Below are 20426 nucleotides of genomic sequence, written 5' to 3'. Positions count from 1 at the left end.
CCTTTCCCCCCATATTAAGAAAGTGCTTCCGGGTACAACCACCCACATCCGTCCCCCGGGAAACAATTTCCGAGTGTTGCTACCAACCCCTTCCGGTACTCGTGCACAGAGCAATTGAACAACCGAGTGCAACAGGCTGAGTCGCCGCCCGGAAACGAGGCGGTGTCGCTTGGTTCCTACGGCAGGGTTCGTTGCGGGCGACCCCGTGCGAGCGGCCAGACGGCTTCGGGTTGTCGGAGTCCGGCGGGATGCAGGAGAACGGGGTCGAAGCGCCAGGTAAGGAGGGACCAAGAGGCGGGCGGGCACCCCGCCCCCATCTGACAGCGGGGCGGCCTGACCCTCACGCATGGTGCTGCCCCCCATGTGGGTGCAGGGGACGCAGCCTGCCCTGTGGCCGGGGGAGCCCAGCGCCCATGGCTCTGCTGGAGATGGGCTCCCCCCAAAGGTCCCGCGGGGCAGGCCTCAGCCTCCTGGAGTCGCCAGGCTGAGAAGAGAGAACAGGTGGCCCCACCCGGCGCAGTGGGGAGGGTGAAACTCGGCCCCCGGGAGCGGCCTGAGACCAGCATCTCCCCGACATAGGTCCCAGACCAGCCATCAGATGGAAGCAGCGTTTAGTCAATACTTAAGGCAGTCAAGCAACAGCAGCAGCGAGAGGCGCTGGATATCCCATCCCATCCCCAGCCCCTTCCATTGCTGTAGTGAGGTATCACTGAATAATTTAATCCGTGGCTCTACAAAGGTGCCATTAAACAAGAAGGACTCAGAATCCTGTGGGAGATGGAAGTGCCCAAGGAGAACAGGAGTAAACGACAGTCAAAATTTCTGTCCTCCTACTGTTTTGGCATTGTCATCAGCATCCTGTTCTGTGCAATCTGTGAGATGCAACCTAGTTGGTCACTGTGCTAACAGGGCAAGCTGCATACAATGCTTCAGTCAAAGTAAAAGTCAGTAGAAAAGACTTTCCCTCACTGACTCCATATTACACTTGATAACTACGGTGACCTGTACATGGGGATGAATATGCAAGTTCTGGAAAAGCCTCATGATGCAGCAGCCCATCTTACTGACCAGCATCAAAAGGCAAGAGTGCATTTTAATCTAGTGCCTTCAGGAACTACACAGACTAAGCTTTGAATGTCCGATAGACAGTTCAAAGTCACAGTGCTATTCTCCAAAGTTTCTCTTCAAATGGGATGTGTCCCAGCTGCCTGAATTAACATCTATGACTTTTTTCTGGAATGATGGAGCTGTCCACAACAGGAACAATGTTTAAAATAAGTGGAAACAGCACTTTTCCAGTGGACAGCTCATGGTTATGGAACTTCCTTCCCCCCAAAATTAGAATGACTGAATCTTCCTGCTTTCGTATTTCAATGCAAAATCCAACCTTTTGCCCTTAGTTTTTCCACAGCAGTTGACCCTTTGCCCCCACCAAACAACCATCAGCAATGAAGGAATAAACAAACATGCAAAACATACAAAAAGCCACTACGTTTTCATTAGTCCTTAGATTTTTTTATTTTAAAAGGTCACCTTAGAATCAAAATAAACAACACAGCAATAATCCAGAGAGTTATAAAAGTTACATAATAAAAGCAAACAGCCTTTTTTTTTTTTAAATGGGTGTCAATGGAGGAAATCTTTATCAAGGATGTTGTTTGTTTTTTTAAAAGCCCTCTTGTAGGTAACAGTCTTTCTTTTGCTTGGGGAAGTAATGTATAATATTGTCCTGACATCAAGTAAGCCTGCCATAAATATCCAAAGAATTATTTTATAATATTATCTCATACTGTCATGTCATCTTATGTAAGCCAAAATCAAATCGAATAGAAGGATATGTCTCAACGTTGTTTATAGTTGGACAGCTGTTTCAGTTACCAGATCTATAAGGTGTGGCATAAGCAGCAAAAAACCTGTTCAAATTATATATGGAAATTAGTAAATGTATAGCACTATGCATTTGGTAAATTGGTAAATGTATAGCACCAAAGAACTGCACTATGCATGGTATTCTTACATTATGTTTCTATCTATGCAGTGAGGCTGTGTCTAGACTACATGCCTCTGTCGTCAGAGGCATGTAGATTAGACACATAGGCAAAGGCAAATGAAGCCGTGATTTAAATGATCGCGGCTTCATTTACATTTACATGGCTGCCGCGCTGAGCCGACAAACAGCTGATCAGCTGTTTGTCCACTCAGCGCGCTAGTCTGGACGCTCCCCTGCCGACATCAAAGCCCTTTGTCGGCAGCCCCATTATTCCTCGTGGGATGAGGTTTACCGGGGCTGCCGACAAAGGGCTTTGATGTCGGCAGGGGAGCGTCCAGACTAGCGCGCTGAGCGGACAAACAGCTGATCAGCTGTTTGTCGGCTCAGCGCGGCAGCCATGTAAATGTAAATGAAGCTGCGATCATTTAAATCGCGGCTTCATTTGCCTTTGCCAAAACAACAAATCTACATGGCTCTGTCGATGGAGCCATGTAGTTTAGACGTACCCTTAGGTTGGGATATCTCTTCCATTGCCAGAAGTGCTGTGGGGATAATGACAATGAATATCAGGAGACTTCCCTTGTTTAATGCTTCTGAGTGATCTCTTTAAAGTGCTAGTAGACTATTGGTTGTTTTTTAAGTTTTTCATGTTACAGACTAACATGGCTACCCCTCTGAAGCCTATGTTCTAATAGAGTAGGAGGAGAGTAGTGAATTGAGTACAAGTCAGTGAGCCTGAGTTCTAATCCCAGCTCTGACACAATCTGTGGAACTAGACTAAATTGTGGCCAGAATTTTAACTGAGCTGAGCACCTTCAGCCTCCAGTGAAGTCAGACACTCAGGCTGTGTCTACATTGGCATGATCTTGCGCCAGAGCGGCCGCTTTTGCACACAAACATGCTGCCTGTCTACACTGGCGGGGAGTTCTTGCGCAAGAACACCGACATTCTAATGTGTGAAATCAGTGCTTCTTGCGCAAGAACTATGATGCTCCCACTCAGGAATAAGCCCTCTTGCGCAACTGTTCTTGCGCAAGAGGCCAGTGTAGACAGGCAACATTAATTTCTTGTGCAAGAAAGCCCGATGACTAAAATGGCCATCGGAGCTTTCTTGCGCAAGAGAGCATCTACACTGGCATGGATGCTTTTGCGCAAAAGCACATCTCTTGCGCAACAGCACATGCTAGTGTAGATGCTCTCTTGCGCAAATACTTTAACACAAAAACTCTTGTGTTAAAAGTATTTGCACAAAATCTTGCCAATGTAGACGTAGCCTTAGCTTTTAGTTGCACTGAAGACAGCTACTCATTACCTTGAAAACTAAGACCATGAATCTCTCCTTTAGTTTTTCTGTTGGTAAAATGGTGATTAACATATTCAACTATCCCTCAGTAGTCTTCTGTGGGTTAATTAGTAATTGTAAAGCTCTTTGAAGTATTTTATACATAGGTTACGTCTACACTGGCACCCTTTTCCGGAAATGCTTAAAACGGAACAGTTTTCCGTTATAAGTATTTCTGGAAAAACCGCATCTACATTGGCAGGATGCTTTTCCGGAAAAGCACTTTTTCCGGAAAAGCGTCCGTGGCCAATGCAGACGCGCTTTTCCGGAAAAAAGCCCCGATCGTCATTTTCGCGATAGGGGCTTTTTTGCGGAAAAGATTACTGTGCTGTTTACACTGGCCCTTTTCCGGAACAATTTTTCCAGAAAAGGACTTTTGCCCAAATGGGAGCAGCATAGTTTTTCCGGAAAAACACTGACAATTTTACAGTAGATTGTCATTGCTTTTCCGGAAAAGCAAGCGGCCAGTGTAGACAGCTGGCAAGTTATTCCGGAAAAGCAGTTGCTTTTCCGGAATAAGTGGCCCATTGATAGTGTTTATATAATTATTGCATTCTACATATAACAGCATGCTGCTACATGTGGCATATGATCCAACTCCAAGTAATGTTAAAAGAAAGTCTTCCACAGACTTTAGTGGGAGTTGAACTAGGTTTTATTACAATATTAAAAGCCAACCAATGCATAAAATACAAAACAAAGCAAAAAATAGAAATCAGATGGGAATTAGTGTTCTACTGTCCTTCTGGCATTAGTAGTGTTCCCAGCATCACAATATTGCTCTTTGTATAGATTATTTCTGTCCCTAGAGATAATCCAGTTAAAATGACTGTCAAATTTTCATTGGTACTGAAAATTGAACCTAGGTATTCAGTGAAGATATTTCTGTCTCATGACATGTTCATGAAAGCTTGGTTCTGTTATTTAGTCTCTAGCAAATTTTATTTATTCTTTTAAAATAAATTAAGTATAACTCTGTCATGACTGAAGACTTTTCCCTGTCTCACAGAAGTAAGTCTTTAAAAATGCTCTCTGTCCCTAAGTATTTCTACCATGAACATTTCCTTTTTCAAAAAAGAAAACTACTCTTAAGATGGTTTAAGTCAAAACTTCACATCTATTGCTCTTAGGGATGTTAAAATGGTTAAGTGGTTTAACTCAGAGTGGTTTAACTCAGAGCCTGGTCCCACTGCATCCTGCAGCATCCATTTAGTCACTTTTTAATTCCAACATCCATTTGTCACACCAAACTGAGAAAGCAAATTTCTGAATTGAACGCCCTCCACACAAAATGCTATAATCAAGCAGTGCCCAACCACCAGGCTGCAGCTCACTGTCAGGCCACAGACCTTTGGCTGCTGGGCTGCGGTGGCTCTGGGGCCCAAGGCTGGGATACACTGCTCTTGCCGTAGTTGTTGGGAGAGTCGTGTCCTGCCTCACCTCTCAGCCAACTAGTGAGGGGCAGGGGCAGAGTCTCCTCCCGGCCACAGAAGAATGCTTTCCTGCTCTGTGGGAAGGCTGCCTGGAGCCGCTCCATATGACCCTCCCACTGCACAGAGAAGAGCTTGTCCATGGCTGGAGGAGACCCTGCCCCTGCCCGGTGCTGGTTGGCTGAGAGGCGGGGCAGGACATGCCTTTCCCAACAGCTGCAGTGGGAGGGAAGGTGATGGGTGGTGTACCCAGACCTGGCCGTGATGCAGTCAGCAGTGCAGGCCTGGGTGAGGGGGTGGGGCTAATGCTGGGGAGCTCTGGAGGCTGAGCTAGTGGTGGGGGCAGGCTATAGAGGCAGGGATAGCACTGGGGTAAGGATGTTAAATTTAGATTAATCAACTAATCAAATAGTCAATGCAATTTGCATCAACTATTTGATTAGTTGATAAGGGCACCTCCACCTTTGAAATGTAGCAAGAGCCCTGCTGGCTCTTCCTATATTTCAAAGGCAGAAGTGCCACAGGAGCATGGGGTTAGTGGGGGACTCATGCACTTTATGCCTGACCAATCTGATTAGATGCTATGATAAGGTAACGGGCTCTGTGGACAAGGGAAAGTCAATGGATGTGACATATTTGACTTTAGAAAAGCTTTGGATATGATCTCCCACAATATTCTTATCAGCAAGTTAAGGAAGTATGGATTGGATAAATGGACTGTAAGGTGGATAGTAAGCTGGCTAGATTGTTGGGCCCAACGGGTAGTGATCAATGGATCAATAGCTGGTTGGCGGTCGGTTTCAAGTGGAGTGCCCCAAGGGTCGGTTCCAAGGCCAGTTTTGTTCGACATCTTTATTACTGACCTGGATGAGGGGATGGATTGCACCCTCAGCAAGTTTGTGGATGACACTAAGCTAGGGGGAGAGGTAGATATGTTGCAGGGCAGGGATAGGGTCCAGAGTAACCTATACAGATTAGAGGATTGGGCCAAAAGAAAGCTGTTGAGGTTCAACAAGGACAAGTGCAGAGTCCTGCACTTGGGACGGCAGAATCCCAAGCATTCTTACAGGCTGGGGACCAATTGGTTATGTAGCAGTTCAGCAGAAAAGTTTTTCACCCTCCTCCTTGAACAGTCTTCCATGTATTTGAAAACTGTTTGTCATGTTTTGTGGACCTTTAATAATTTTTGTTACCCTCCTTTAGACTTTCTCTAGTTTGTCCATATCTTTCCTGAAATGTGGCACCCAGGACTGTGCACAATACTTCAACTGAGGCCTTGTCAGAATAGAGAGGAAGACACTTGTTGTGTCTTCAGTATTCTAACACTGCAACTGAGGTTTTAAACCATGTTAGTTCAAGCCCCCCGCAGGATTAGCTCACCTCAAAAATCACCAATTCTTCAAAGGTTGTTTACAGTTTATAGTGCCTAAATAATGTTAATTGAGAGCACCTAATTAACTATTGCACTTCATCTCTTGTCATTCCCACATTGCAAAGCAGGTATGGTGGAATTTTTACACCTACTTTGGCTGCTGTAACTGAATATGCAAGGTACACTGCAGTGGTGAATCAAATCACTTAGCCCTATGCATTGTTCTGATCAGCCAAGACAACATGTTTCTTCATGGCACAAAGGCATCTCCAGGTTGTTAAACCTTTCCATTTAAAAATGGTTTGCAAAGGGGAAAATGCTGAGCCAATGGCTCCTTTTGCTTCTTTATAATGTTTAAAGACCTAGGGTTATTTAAAAGAAAATCAGCTTTCTGGATTTTTACTTTCACATGTTCTATCTAGATAAAAGACTGATTGATTGAGGAATTAGTAATGGCAATGTGACAAGAGATTACAGAGTGAAAGTTGAGCTAAGGGAAATAGATTTTTATCAGACTGTTTAACACTACTTTGTTGATAAAACCTATTTAAATGACTGACATTTTCAGGAGAGTGTGCCTTTGTTAAAGATACACTTTTTATATACTGTATGTCCATTAATATGCTGAGTGCTCATGATTAGAGAAGGGCAATGTTGAAAAATAAATAAAAAATCATTAAGGGTCAGAAAACATTTTTTTAAATTTTCAGTAAAAAGTTGAGGAAAATGTGGATCAAGTGAAATATTCATTCCACCTGAAACATTTAAGTTAGATTTTGTGCACTTAATTTTTTAAAAATAAAACTAAATAATATTTCAAAACAAATAATTTTGTATAAAAAGTGGAAACATTTCATCTTAAAGAAACCAAACCTTTTTTTTTAATCCAGAAAAATAATTGGTAAGTGATTTTGTCACTACATTTTCATTTTTTTCCAAAAGAAGTTGAGAAGTTTTGCCCAGCCCAATCAACAATAACTTAGCATGAACTCCCGCTGAACCCTTTTGACAGAACCAGGAAAGACTAGACTGGACATTCTTAATTAGGGCAAGTGCCTTTGTTGGCTGGAAATAAGGAAGAACATATTTAAAAAAAAAAGAGAGAATGCTTTATTTTAAGTTACATTTTAAGGGAACCCTATTTCCATTAGAATATCAGTTTTTTCCCCTCAAGCATACTTTCTACTGCTCTCAAGTACACAATGTAACTATCATAAGCTTCAGTGGTAGCTTTTATATGATCAATGACCATCCTTTAAAATATGGGTCAGATGATCACTACTAATGTTGCCAATTTTGAATAGATACATTGCTGGAAATTTCATCACATGACATGATTTTTTAAAATATTTAATTCCTGGAGATGCCAGTGCAGTCCTGGAGGGGTGGGGACCTGTGGGTCGCCCTTCAGACCAATCCATGAAATGAAGGACAACCCTTAAAATAAGGTCTGGGTGGTCCTCACTCAATTCCCAGTGGCAGAAAGCCCCATACCCGGGTTACCCCCGCAGCAGCCTAGCTAGCAGCCACCCGGGTTAGGCGGGTGACCAGACACCCCACTATTAGGGGCTTTGTCTTATATCCTCAGCCCCCCCCCCCCGCAATATTTCACTCAGGGCTGGGAGGGGGGCAGCCCACGTGCTGGGGACGCCCAGGCCCAGCCAGGTCGGAAATGGCAGGTCTGACCCCGTCGGTTTCTCCTTCCCCAACCCCCATTGTACCCGCGGCCTGCCCCGCCCCCCGCAGAGCCCGCCCCGCCCCGAGGCGCGCGCTGAGGGCGCTCCGGGAAGAGCCGAGCGGGCCCGAGGGCGCTCGGGGCAGGCTCCGAAGGGGGCCGAGCGTGCTCGGGGCGGGCAGGGAGCGCGGCAGCCGGGGGGAGAAGCGCGCCCCCTGGCGGCCGCGTGGCGGGGGTGGCGCGGCGGCGGGCGGGGCCGCGGCGGCTGCTGGCGAGCTGGTGCCCGTTGTCTGCTGGCGGAAGGAGCGCGGCTCTCGGAGCGCAGGTACCTGGGACCCTCCCCCACGTCGCGGCCTGGGCCCGGCCCGCGGGCCCCTCTCCCCGGCGCCGCCGCCGCTCTCCTCGCGTGAACCAGGAAGCGGCGGCGGCTCCCCCCACCCTTTGTGTGGGCAGAGCTGCCCCTCCCCCCCCCCGCCACCGGCTCGCGCCCCCCCACTCGCCAGGCCCGGGCCGCGCTGCTCCATAGGCCGGGGGGCGGGAGAGGCACGGCCAGAGCCGCCTCCCCCACCCCGGGCGGAAAGCCCCCCGGATCCCACCTCGCCTCACGTGCCTCAACCAGGCGCCCGCTGCCCTGCCCAGAGCCCCCCCCATCCACCTCATCGGCCCTGCCTCGCCTCACGAACCTCCCCAGGCCTCATCTAGGTCCCACCTCTTTGCCCTCACCCGCACCCGCAGCTAGAGCCCACGTGCCGCTCCTCACTCATCCCCCTGCCCAGCCCCCCATACTCCACCTGGAACCCCCCTCACTGTCCTTCCCCAGCCTCACACACCCCGCCACCAGTTCCCCACCTAGATCCTGCTCCCCACCTTAACAGCCTCCCTTACCCTTCCTTCCCAATCTATAACTTCCCCGTATTTCATCACCTGTATTTAGTGTCCCATGTTCCACCATCTCATGGCTGTCCCCAGACCCTCACTATCCCCCATGCACTGTTGTGTCCCCAGCCAGCCCCTTATACACTTCCTGCTCAGCCCCCCAGTAGCTCACCTCAGTGTCCCTTCCTTAGACAGCCCCGTACACGTATGTTTACTCTGCACTACCCAGACTGCCAGCCTCCAGTACTCACCTCAGAATATCTCACCTGGCTCCCAATATATGGCCTCCAATACCCACCTCATAGCCTTATATAAAGATTGTGCACGTAGCCCCTCTCCAACATACTTCCTATATCTGTGATACCTCGCCTCCAATATCTATCCACCAACTCTCTTACCCAAGGCTGAATATTGAAGTCAGAAACATGGTTGTGGGGAATACATCCACACAGTGCCCCACTAACAAAACCACAATCCTCATACTAGATCCCCTTGTCATGCTGTATTCAGCCCTATACTTAGTCTGACAATATGGCACCCACAATTCCCTAAGCTCAGCCTTCTAGTCTTCTGTAATTAAAGTGCACACACTTCCCCTTTGAAACGTGACAACAGAGCAGCTCTCCATATATGCTCTGCCTTACGCACTCTCTACAGTTCCTGTATAAATACAAATCCCGCTTAATCCTCAACTAGTTAATATATGGACAGTACTCCTACCTTTCTTGTTGTTATAAGGAACAAACATTTAACCCCCATTTATCTAAAGCATTTTGCCTCCCTAATCTGCTAGTGCAGGGGTTCTCAAACTGGGGGTCAAGGTTACAAGATGGGGGGAGGGGGTTGTGAGCTGTCAAATTTTACCCCAAACCTTGCTTCACCTCCGAGGCATCTTCAGTTTATAAGGGAGTCACACTCAGAGGCTTGTTATGTGAAAGGGGTTACCAGTACAAATGTTTGAGAACCACTGTGCTAGTATGAGGTGTCTATTTCCCCAGATGGCTTCCACGCACGATCCCCATCCAATGCAGCTGCTCCCTCCCCTTCATCTGCCATTACCATGCATTGTTGTTTCATGCTGCTGCCTGCAACCTGCCACACTCCCTCTTTGCTCATGCACCTGCAGCACCCAATCAGCTGTAAGTTTTACTACTTATCAGTATTTTGTCCTCCCATGCTAGGCACAAAAATGCAGTCATCAAACATGCACGCTTCTGTAGAGATCTAGCAGACTGTTCCCCTTCTAATCTGCTTCTTAACTTCAAAGTCTTTCCTTTCTCCATGATACTTATATTACCTGTATTTTTTGAATATTTAATACTATAAAGATTCTTTGGCAAAGCACTGTTAATATTTCTTGATGGGACTGTTGTTCATACACAGGCTAATCCCCCATATTCAGGGCTGGCCTTACCATGAGGTGAACTGAGGCAGCTGTCTCAGGTGCCAGACTGTGAGGGGGTGCCACTAGGACCCAGAGTGTAGAAAATTGTGTCTGCTGCTGGTACATATATATTCTTTCTGCAGTACCATGAGAGGAGAACAACAGGAAGAAGGCAGAATTGAGACCTTTACAAGTTTTGGCCCAAGCGAGGGGGCATGGTGGCGTCATTTGAGCTCCCCACCTTAGTTGCCAAAATGTTGTGGGCCGGCCCTGCCCATATTTGTTTTCATTAGAGTTTTTATCTCCTCTACTCCTGTTTCAAAATGGTTGTGTTGCAGCATTTAGTTCTTCCCCTAGGCTGAGTCTTGTTGCAGATCCTCAGCAGCTATCTAGGCCATAGATGGGCAACCAGAAATGGTAGGTGGGCTGAATGAGTGGCCCTCCTTCACCTCAGTGGCCTGCAGCCTCACTCCCTCCTTCTCCTCTGTCTGCCCCCCCTCTGCACTTGCCCCTTGCACACCGAGGCACCAGTGCCCTACACTTACCTGTTCTTTCTCCTCCCTCCCAGCACTTAGGTCATGCACAAATTGCCTGAATTCCACGAACAGCTGATTTGTGGTGTTCTAGCTCTGGGATGAAAGAGGCGGAATAGGGACAAAGCACAATTCAGGCAATCTGTGGCTCCTCTTGAAAGTGCTGGAAGGGAGGAGGAGGAGCAGGAAGTGTGGAGCTACAGTGTCCTGGTGTGCAAGAGGTGTGAGGGGAAGGGGAGCAGCAAAGGGGTCTGTGGGCCGTAGGTGGAACCTAAGTGGGCAGCATGCAACCTATAGGTTGCCTGCCAACACTGATCTAGACAGACAACCCACAATGTATTTGATTTTTTTTTTGTTCGTATTACTTAAATTTTACTCTGAGCAGGCAGTAGGCAACTGAAGCTTTCTCTCCATTGACATGTAGTAGAGATTTTTATTTAAAACATAAGTGTTTAAATTCCCACACTTAAAAGGCTGAGGTTGGTGGCAGTGTGCTCAGTTTACCCATTTTTAAGGGTTAGTATGTTTTGTGTTCTTTTGAAATTGTTTGACACTGTAAAGGGAAATGATGTATACTTGATATATAAATTAACATTTTTAAACCCAAAAGTTCATTTTTTTTCAATAAAAACAAGATGTCATAATGATAGTCCTGATAATGCTATAATACTGTTTTCAAACCATGCAATTTTTGGAAAGATTTAGTAGCTTTGACGTAAAGTTGTATGATACCTACATTTCCTTTTCCAAAGAAGTAGCATTCTAAAGTTACTTACTTTGTGCTAATTCTTTTGGAGAAAAAAAAGCTGTACTTAGCTACAAAGTTACCTACAGTGAAGGAGGAATTTAAAATTTGCTTATTATCAGGTCAGTAATTATCAATATTTTATAGGGATAAACAATCTGTCAGCACCCATTTTAAGTAGTGTGACATTTGTAATTAATATCTAGTATTTTATCTGTCACTTCCAACCCACCTGTAAAATGTCAGTCTATATAAAGGGGTAAAAATTGATATTAAATTTGTTTCCTTGCCAGCTGTGTTTTTAATTTATTAAAAATTATTTATTTTCTTTCCTTTTCACTGTAGTGCTTTGCATTTTACTGAAATGCATCATATTGGGAGATGAAAATAGACCTGTTGGTTTCACTTTCTGGCACTCCATTAACATAATGTTGTAGTATCTGAGTTGCAAACTTCTGTTCACATGGGGCAAATAAGTTACTTTTTTTTTGGATGAGGAGTAAAAGATCTGTATCTTTTTCATTAGCATTAGTCACTGTGGTAAAGAGCACATGCATAATTTTGTTAGTTGGGTTTGTAATTAGCTTAAGACAATTTTGCATGGTTGCTTATATTTATACAGGCAGTCCCCGAGTTACGCAGATCCGACTTACATCGGATCCGCAGTTACGAACGGGGCTTTTCTCGCCCCGGAGGACGGGAGCGGCGGGACGCCCAGATGCGCCGCGGTCCGCTGCCCCCGTCCTCCGGGGCGAGAAAAGCTGCTCCCCGTCTCCCTGGTCTGCAGGGAGACGGGGAGCAAAGCCTTGGAGCACGCCCGCAGCGGGACAGCCCGGGTGCGCTTGAGCTGTCCCCCTGCGGGCATGCTCCGCGGCTTTGCTCCCCGTCTCCCGACCAGCAGACCAGGGAGATGGGGAGCAAAGCCTCAGAGCACGCCCGCAGTGGGACAGCTGCTGTGCGCCTGGACTGTCCCGCTGCCCGCGTGCTCTGCGGCTTTGCTCCGCGTCTCCCAGGTCAGCAGACCAGGGAGACGGAGCAAAGCCGTGGAGGACTTGGGCGGTCCCGCCACCCCCGTCTCCCTGGTCTGCTGGGGGGGGGGGGGTGGTGCAGCTAGTGCCCCCTCCCAGCAGACCAGGCTTTTCTCGCCTACCCCTGGGATAGAGCAGCTGGGGGCTGCAGGGTTGGTCCCGCAGCGCCGCTCCGGACCAACCCGGCAGCACCCCAGCTGCTCTGCCCCAGGCATCCTGATTCAGCCGCTGCTGGTCAGTTTCAGCAGTGGCTGAATCAGGACGCCTGGGGCAGAGCAGCTGGGGTGCTGCTGGGTTGCTCCAGTAGCACCGAGGAGCTGCGCTACTGGAGCAACCCAGCAGCACCCCAGCTGCTCTGCCCCAGGCGACCCCAAGTCTGCCGCTGCTGAAACTGACCAGCGGCTGACTACAGGAACCCCAAGGCAGAGCTGCTCTGCCCCAGGCTTCCTGGAATCAGCCACTGATCAGTTTCAGCAGCAGCTTACTTGGTGACGCCTGGGTTTCTTAAGTTGAATCTGTATGTAAGTCAGAACTGGCGTCCAGATTCAGCCGCGGTTGAAACTGATCAGTTTCAGCAGCGGCTGACGCCAGTTCCGACTTACATACAGATTCAACTTATGAACAAACCTACAGTCCCTATCTTGTACGTAACCTGGGGACTGCCTGTACATGAAATTTTATTTTTTTAACTGAATATTTCCATTTTTAAAGGTGTTTTTTTTTTAAACTTTAGATTTGCAGAGACTAAATATTGATTGTATCAGTCTGACATTGAACTTCAATTAATGGTGTCTCCAGCTACCATGGGCTGGGTAAAATACAGCCCATGGGCTTGATTTGGCCAACCAAGACTCTGGGTCCATCCTGCAGGCACAGTGGGAACCTCAGCCAGGCTCTCTGCCTGTCCTATTCCCAGGTGCTGTTCAGAAAAGCTGGCTGCAGACCTATGTGCTTCTGAGTGCTCTGAGCCTGGGGCAGTGGAGAAGAGGCTTTGCATGTTCCTCCGACCCATCCATTGGTCCATTTCTGATTAAGGGGAGCTGCCTATTTGCAGGACAGGCAGCATGCCAAGTACTTTTCCCCCCTCCTTCAGGCTCGCAGTGTTCAGGCTCAGGAATCTGTTGGGCAGGGCAGTTAGGCAGGTAAGCGCCTCCCGGCAAATCCTCCCTCTGACACCCCAGCCCCTCCCGTCCCCCAGCCTTCTGCTTCTGCACCCCTTACCCCATGAAACCCAAACTATGCAATCTCTATGCTCCTGTACACCCTTCTACACTCCTTCTCCAAGTCATAAGTCCCTCTCAGAAATTGCACCCTAATTCACTATTCCCCTCCCCTGTTCATAGCCCAAATCTCTGTACCTCCTCCCCCCGACCACTCCTCCAAATAACAACTCCCCACCCAGACTCTGCACCTGCTCCTCCAGATCAGAATCGTCTCCTGCATCCATATCCCCTCCCGGACTCTGCACTCCCATCTCCTGCTCCAGATCACAACCCCCTCATTCACACAGACTCCCTCCCAGATCCCACTCTACCTCCTGTACCCCAGTTCCTTACCCCAAACTCCCTTCTGCACCCTACCTCCATCCCAGACCCTGCATCTCCTCCATTAATATCAAGGAAGAGTGCAGTCCTTGACTACTTGCCAAATTCTTGGAGTGGTCCCCCAGCAAAAATTATTGCCCACCCCTGAGCTAACACTTGCTTGACTCTCTCATTTTATTGAACACAGACTTTTGAATATATTTATAACTATGGAGAACAAGTAGCAGAAATCTTTAAACTTACAAGTAGTACAGTATATGGACTGTTTAACAGTGAGAATCAGACTTTGTTTACACTGCTGCACCTATACTGGTATAAATATGTGTAGCCTTCCAGTGTAGTGGTAGTATATGCTGACAGAGTTTTTTCTGCTAGTGTAGGAACACCGCCTGCCCAGGTAATGTTAGCTGTGCCTACATTGGGGTTTGGCCAACATAACTATGTTGGTCAGGGGTGTGTTTGTCTCACTCTTTTTTGAGATAACTATGCTGATATAAATTTTAAGTATAGACAGTGCCTCAGAACTAAGAGTTAGTTTGGGCAGAGGAAAAACCAGTATGAATGTGAGGATTCTGTGCTGCAGCTGAAAATTTTATAAATTCGGTAAACTAACCTGGTTCCTTTTACTTTTCTTTTTGAAGGAATGGAGGGGAAAAAACTGATTTCTGCAACAGACACCCAGTACTCTGGTATGCTACTACAGTCTTTGAATGAACAACGTGACCATGGACTTTTTTGTGATGTTACTGTCATCGTGGAAGACCGGAAATTTCGAGCCCACAGAAATGTCCTTTCTGCATCTAGCACATATTTTCACCAGCTTTTCTCAGTTGCTGGGCAAGTGGTTGAACTGAGCTTTATAAGAGCAGAGATTTTTGCAGAAATACTAAACTATATTTATAGCTCAAAAATAATCCGAGTTAGATCAGACTTACTTGACGAGTTGATTAAATCAGGGCAATTACTAGGAGTAAAATTTATAGCAGATCTGGGTGTTCCTCTGTCACAAGTAAAAAGCCTGTCTGGTGGCATGCAAGATGGTATCTCGGAAACTGTACCTTCTAGCGCCGATCAAGAGAATCTTGAAACACAAATATCCCCAACAAAACATGTGACTCAACATGTAATTGGTGGGATGCCTGTTATAACAGAGTCATTTTCCTTACATGGTGAAGAATACGAAACTACAAAAATTACAGTGAGTGATTCAGATGATGATGATGATGATGTCATCTTCTGTTCTGAAATTGTGCCGGCAAAAGAACGTTCTCCAGAGATCAGTGCAGGGGCACAGAGCCAGCCCTGTCCAAATCCTGCTGGGGTTTCTGATCAAATGTCCTGTAGCACTGGTGGATCTCCCCCTCTAACTAGTATTGCAGTAACTCAACTCACTTCCTCTGCCAACCAACCAAGTCCAAACCAAACACAAACTAATGATGAATCACTCGACTCCTCAACTCCAAAGCATTTGACTCCGAACATAATTTTGCTAAATCAGTCTCAACTCAATTCATCGTTGAATGTCAGTTCCTCACATCAACAACACATGTCTCCTACAGTTAATTTGCTTGAGGAGAACCATCGGCCATCTAATAATGAGTCTTTAGCTGAAATGGAAACAAATGCTGTTGATGAGGAGGAAGAAGAGGAGGAGGAGGATGTGGAAGATGATGATATCATTAGCTCATCTAGTGCAGGTTCAGTTAGTAGCAGCTCTTTGGTTCAGCAATCTTCTTCCCCCAAAGTACCAGCATTTGAAGGATCAGGTGTACAGAAAAAACAGGTTGTTACTTTTGCACAAGAACCATCTTCCAAACTTGGAGAGTTTAAAATAAAAATCTCAGACGTTCTTACTGGAAGCAATAAGGATTCTTCTGTGGGTGTAGCATCAAAACATGCGATGGAAGGTCAGAAGATCATAACGTTAGATACAGCTACTGAAATAGAAGGCCTATCAACAGGTTGTAAGGTTTATGCAAATATTGGTGAAGATACATATGACATAGTAATTCCTGTAAAAGATGATCCAGATGAAGGAGAAGTCAAACTTGACGAGATGCCTAGAACATCTGGCGATGATCCTGAAAACAGAAAACGCATGAAGCTAAAGCATGATGATCATTATGAGCTCATAGTTGATGGAAGGGTCTACTACATTTGTATTGTATGCAAGAGATCCTATGTATGTCTGACAAGTTTGCGGAGACACTTTAATGTTCATTCCTGGGAGAAAAAGTATCCATGTCGATACTGTGAGAAAGTTTTCCCTCTTGCAGAATACCGTACAAAACATGAAATTCACCACACTGGTGAGCGAAGGTACCAGTGCTTGACATGTGGGAAATCTTTCATCAATTATCAGGTTATGGCTTCACATATAAGATCAGTTCATAGTCAAGACCCTTCTGGAGATACCAAGCTTTATCGTTTGCATCCTTGTAGGTCTTTACAGATCAGACAATATGCATATATTACTGATCGTTCAAGCAGTATACCTGTAATAAATGAGGATGGACTTGTTTATAGTGTTAATGCAGGAAAAGATGATGCTGAAGGAACACCTTCTAATCCTCCAGCCAAGCCAATGACCTGGGATGATATTTTCATTCAGCAGGGAAGTGAATCAATTTTTAAACAAAGTCTATCAGAAGGTGGTACAGAATTTGAGTTTGTAATACCAGAGTCTTACTGAAATGCTTGAAGTGCTGAAAAAGCTTCAGTATAGAAAAGTTGCAACTGTTTCAAATGAACTGCTAAAAATATTGTAAAACAAATTGTTAAAGTGAAAACAAGTTAACTTGTTCTACCAAGTCATCAAAGGGTAGTATTTAGATGGATTATTTGTAGCTGCAAGTCATTTGTAGTAGCAATTCATGTGAAAGTTTTCTTGAATACAGATTAAGATATTTCCAAGGAGCTATCAGTGTTTTTTCTAGTTCACTAATTTTGATCAAAAAATGGAAATGTATAGCTTGACAAGGTACAGTTTCCTTAAATAATTTGAAACATTGTTTTTCTTCTAAAATAAATGGGTATTTCCCATACTTTGAAACATTACATAAACTTTTTCTTTCATGTTAGCACTTTAATGCTGAATTCTCTTTAAATGTTAATACCAATACCACAATAAGATGTTCGGCATAGTCTCTTGGATATGGAATAATTTAAAAAAATCCCAATACTCATACATAAAATATAAATAGCGTATTAGAGTAAGGGTCCAAAATAACTTATCCATTAGTTTGGAGCAGTGTATTTTTGAACCAGCATTTGAGTTTGGGTTTTGGTTTTTTTTGGGTCAATATGAACCAATTGGGAAAATGTTCATACTGATAAGAAAAATTCAGTTTGGGCTAAACTAAACAAGTTTTATTTATATTTGTCAATATGGTAAGCAGAGTATTCAGTGGCTGGACCATTATATTTTATTCTTTTTTGTAATGGGGAAAAATGTCAAATTACGAAACTGAAGAAAAAGAACATTGCAGAGAAAGATCATGTTTTGCAGTATGTTTTTATAATCCTGAAGAATAATGTCAGACCATCTTATTATTAAAGAGTATGCTGATTATTTAGAATGAATGGGTGCTTTCCTGTTTTGTTCATTATGGCAGAAGGCTTTTATCAGGTATTTTAAACATTTTTATAATACTTTTCCTAGCAGAAGACTGCAGAATATGCTTCTTGAAACCAAGAAGTAATATAAATGATGTCTCAGCTCTGTAGCTGACCCTGTAACAGATTTACAGGCCTGTTTAGCTAGATTTTTAATGAAGTATTGAAAATACTTTTCCATTCGGAAGGGTTGCTGTCAGAAGGACTAAATCAATAATCAGGTTTTTTTTAAATGTGTTTATTTAGGTTCCATAGCATATCAATATTCATTTTCAGTTTTAATAATGTCACGCATTTCCCATGTAATTAGTACATATTTAGGCACTTAGAAGATGGTTCAGTAAAAGTTCAACTGGAGCAAGAAATACTAGTACTGAAAGTAAACTATCAGCACAGTCGCATAGTCTAGCATTTCTGATTTAGTAAGTTGTTGAATTTTTGTAAATGGTAATATGAAAATTAAACAGGCTTATAGATAACTGAAAAGGATTATTGTGCATAGTGTTAGTTATCAGTAACTTTTCATTAAATCTCTTACCTAAATCACAGTTTAGGATTTTTTTCCCTAATATTCATGTTTTAAGAAAAACATTTATTTCCCGTTCAGACCAACACTTCTTCACCTTATTACCTTCAATCTTAAATTTTCATATGCCCATTATTCTTAACAGAAAGATAAGTTATATTTCAAGGTAAATGATTCAAATATATTTGAAGCTACAATTAACGGGTACCAGAAGTCAGTATTTGTAATAATGGGAGGAGGATTATGTTTAGCTACTAGGTATAGTATGCAGCACTTCTGTTTTCTAGACTAAGAATACAATATGTATAAATGTTTTAATAGTGTAAATTTACCCTTTTAAAATTAGGAATTAGGATTTAATTCAAAACTAGGTGCATTGTCAAAATCATAAAATAGGTTGATTTTGTGTAGATGTTGATAAAAATTGCTCTTTGGGCATCGGGGAATATTATTAAATGTGATAGGTTGAATGTTGTTTGAATTTCATTGATGGCATCTCAGCAGTTTATACACAAGCCTTTCAAAGAAAGAAATATTGATTGCCGAAAGCAGCACAGGTTGCTCTGACTTACCTGTGTGCTAGATAAAAAAACAAACAGACCTCAGCCTCTTGTCATGAAAAATATTTGAGGGTATTTTGTAAGTTTGCCTATTCTGACACATTTGGAATTAAGATTACCTTGCAAAATCTATATCCAGTAATGGCTATCAATGTTTGCTGCTGCTAAGTTTTAAATCTTAAATTAAACCGTGTCTACTAAGGTGTCTTTTTAGGAAAAAAACTGGAAAATTAGTGATTCAGAAGTTGTAGTTTTGCCAGAAGACTTGAGCCTGCATGTGTCTCTGTCTTCAGTTTTCCTTGGAAGTGAGCTTCAATATCCAAAGTCCAGAGGTCATGTAAAATACACTTTTTTAAAATTTCACTTCCAGTATTTATTGGATTGGAAACATGTTAGACCCTTCTTTTGAACTCTTTATGGGTCCATAGGCTTCTATATTTAGATTTCTGGCTATTGTACTTAGGGTGGATTTTGTTTTTGTTTTGTTTTTTAAATCTTTATCATTACCTTCCAATTTGATGTAATACAAAACATTTTGTAAATATTAAGAAATTGGCTCTGGAAAAAAAATTGGATTTACACTGATTGAATCTGAAAATGCATTTATATAAACACAATTACAACATTGAGTAGAGATCCTGTAGCAAACCTACAAATATAAAAGGTAAATCTGATCTACAAAATGTAATAATGATGGCTGAGAGGCCTCACTGTGTGGCTCCTATGGGAATTCATACCACAGCATTCCAATATATATGAATAAAACAAATACGGAGATAACAGAATTGATAGGTTGCTTATTTATTTTGTATTGATAAAGCATGCAGCTTATACAAAATGCAAAAGCTGACAACTGTATACATTGAACATTGGGTTCTACAGCTGTTACCCTATAAAGTGTTCTGTGTGAAACATTGTTCATTTTTACCAATACTGTAATGTATATACTTGTACAGTCTTTTCCTTAATATAGTTTTTAAAGTTGTGTTCTACTTTTCATTAACCAATACTTGATATTAGTTCTTAGAGCTTTCTATGGCAAAAATAAAAAGTTTTAATTCTAGAGATGTGCAGAATGTTTCTTTTCAAGGGTAATTTACTTTTTGAGAGAAACTGTTTCTCAATAACCAGTCTGTGGACCAGCACCCTTCCCCCACCCCGAGATCTCCCTGACAATTTAGGAAGACAGCAAGCAATTCTTGAGATCCAAAAGGTTGAAACAACTTTAGATGCATTAATGTTTATAGTTGTCTCCTGTGGGACTTTTAAAGATTGTAGTGAATTCTCAAAAAATTATGGAGTTTGGAGGTTTCTTAATTAGTTGAACAATGGTGCATAATGTAAACTGCTTAGTCAAAGTATTTTGAGCCAGTATAGTTTAGAAACTTATACTCATCTTATTCAGCTCAGGTATTTTAGTTAACTCATGGTGGAGCAACTTCCTATTTGCAACTAAATTAATCTGTAATTGGTTATATGGTTTGAAATTTTTCAATCTGTAGTTCTTAACTGTAGTGTTGAGATAATTGATACTTCCCAAAGTAGACCTAATAAATTCAGTGGGAGTATTTGCAGGAGTAAGTGCTAATCAGCATAGTAAAATTAATGTGAGGAAACAATTTGACAAGAAAAACATAGCTACAGGTTGAAATGCTGTTAACCGGGACTCTCTGGTCTGGCAGGTTATAGGACCAGAAAGTCCAAGTAGAGGGACTAGTGCCTGGGAGCCCTGCATGCTGGCTCTGCAGTGGGAACCGGATGTGCAGAGGCAGCAGGGCTGCACAGCACAGCACTGGGTGCATGAAG

The 20426-nt window shown here is 43.8% G+C and overlaps 1 protein-coding gene across 3 annotated transcripts; it reads left to right on the top strand.

Annotated features, from left to right (window-relative positions):
* The first annotated feature begins 115 nt into the window (after positions 1–115).
* On the top strand, positions 116–19683 carry ZBTB33 (zinc finger and BTB domain containing 33). Of its 3 annotated transcripts, XM_075940990.1 has the most exons (3): positions 7992–8134; positions 9684–9824; positions 14561–19683. In XM_075940990.1, the coding sequence occupies exon 3, from the start codon at positions 14563–14565 to the stop codon at positions 16609–16611; it is 2049 nt and encodes a 682-aa protein (XP_075797105.1). In that variant the 5' UTR covers positions 7992–8134; positions 9684–9824; positions 14561–14562; the 3' UTR covers positions 16612–19683. The 3 variants fall into 3 exon arrangements, with proteins under 3 accessions (XP_006115467.2, XP_075797104.1, XP_075797105.1); XM_006115405.4 differs by lacking the exons at positions 7992–8134; positions 9684–9824 and adding an exon at positions 116–276; XM_075940989.1 differs by lacking the exon at positions 9684–9824 and having other exon boundaries at positions 7981–8134.
* Positions 19684–20426: the final 743 nt, after the last annotated feature.

Source organism: Pelodiscus sinensis, chromosome 13 (assembly GCF_049634645.1).
Source record: "Pelodiscus sinensis isolate JC-2024 chromosome 13, ASM4963464v1, whole genome shotgun sequence".
NCBI classification, from domain to species: domain Eukaryota; kingdom Metazoa; phylum Chordata; order Testudines; family Trionychidae; genus Pelodiscus; species Pelodiscus sinensis.
The sequence above is the reverse complement of the archived record's forward strand: the minus strand, read 5'-3'. Positions and strand labels throughout refer to the sequence as shown.

Bases quoted from the DNA above. Each gene is read 5' to 3' on its own strand.
- ZBTB33 (XM_006115405.4), top strand. From the start codon at position 249: ATGCAGGAGAACGGGGTCGAAGCGCCAG. The intron at 277-14,560 runs GTAAGGAGGGAC...TTCTTTTTGAAG, and splicing joins GAACGGGGTCGAAGCGCCAG to GAATGGAGGGGAAAAAACTG.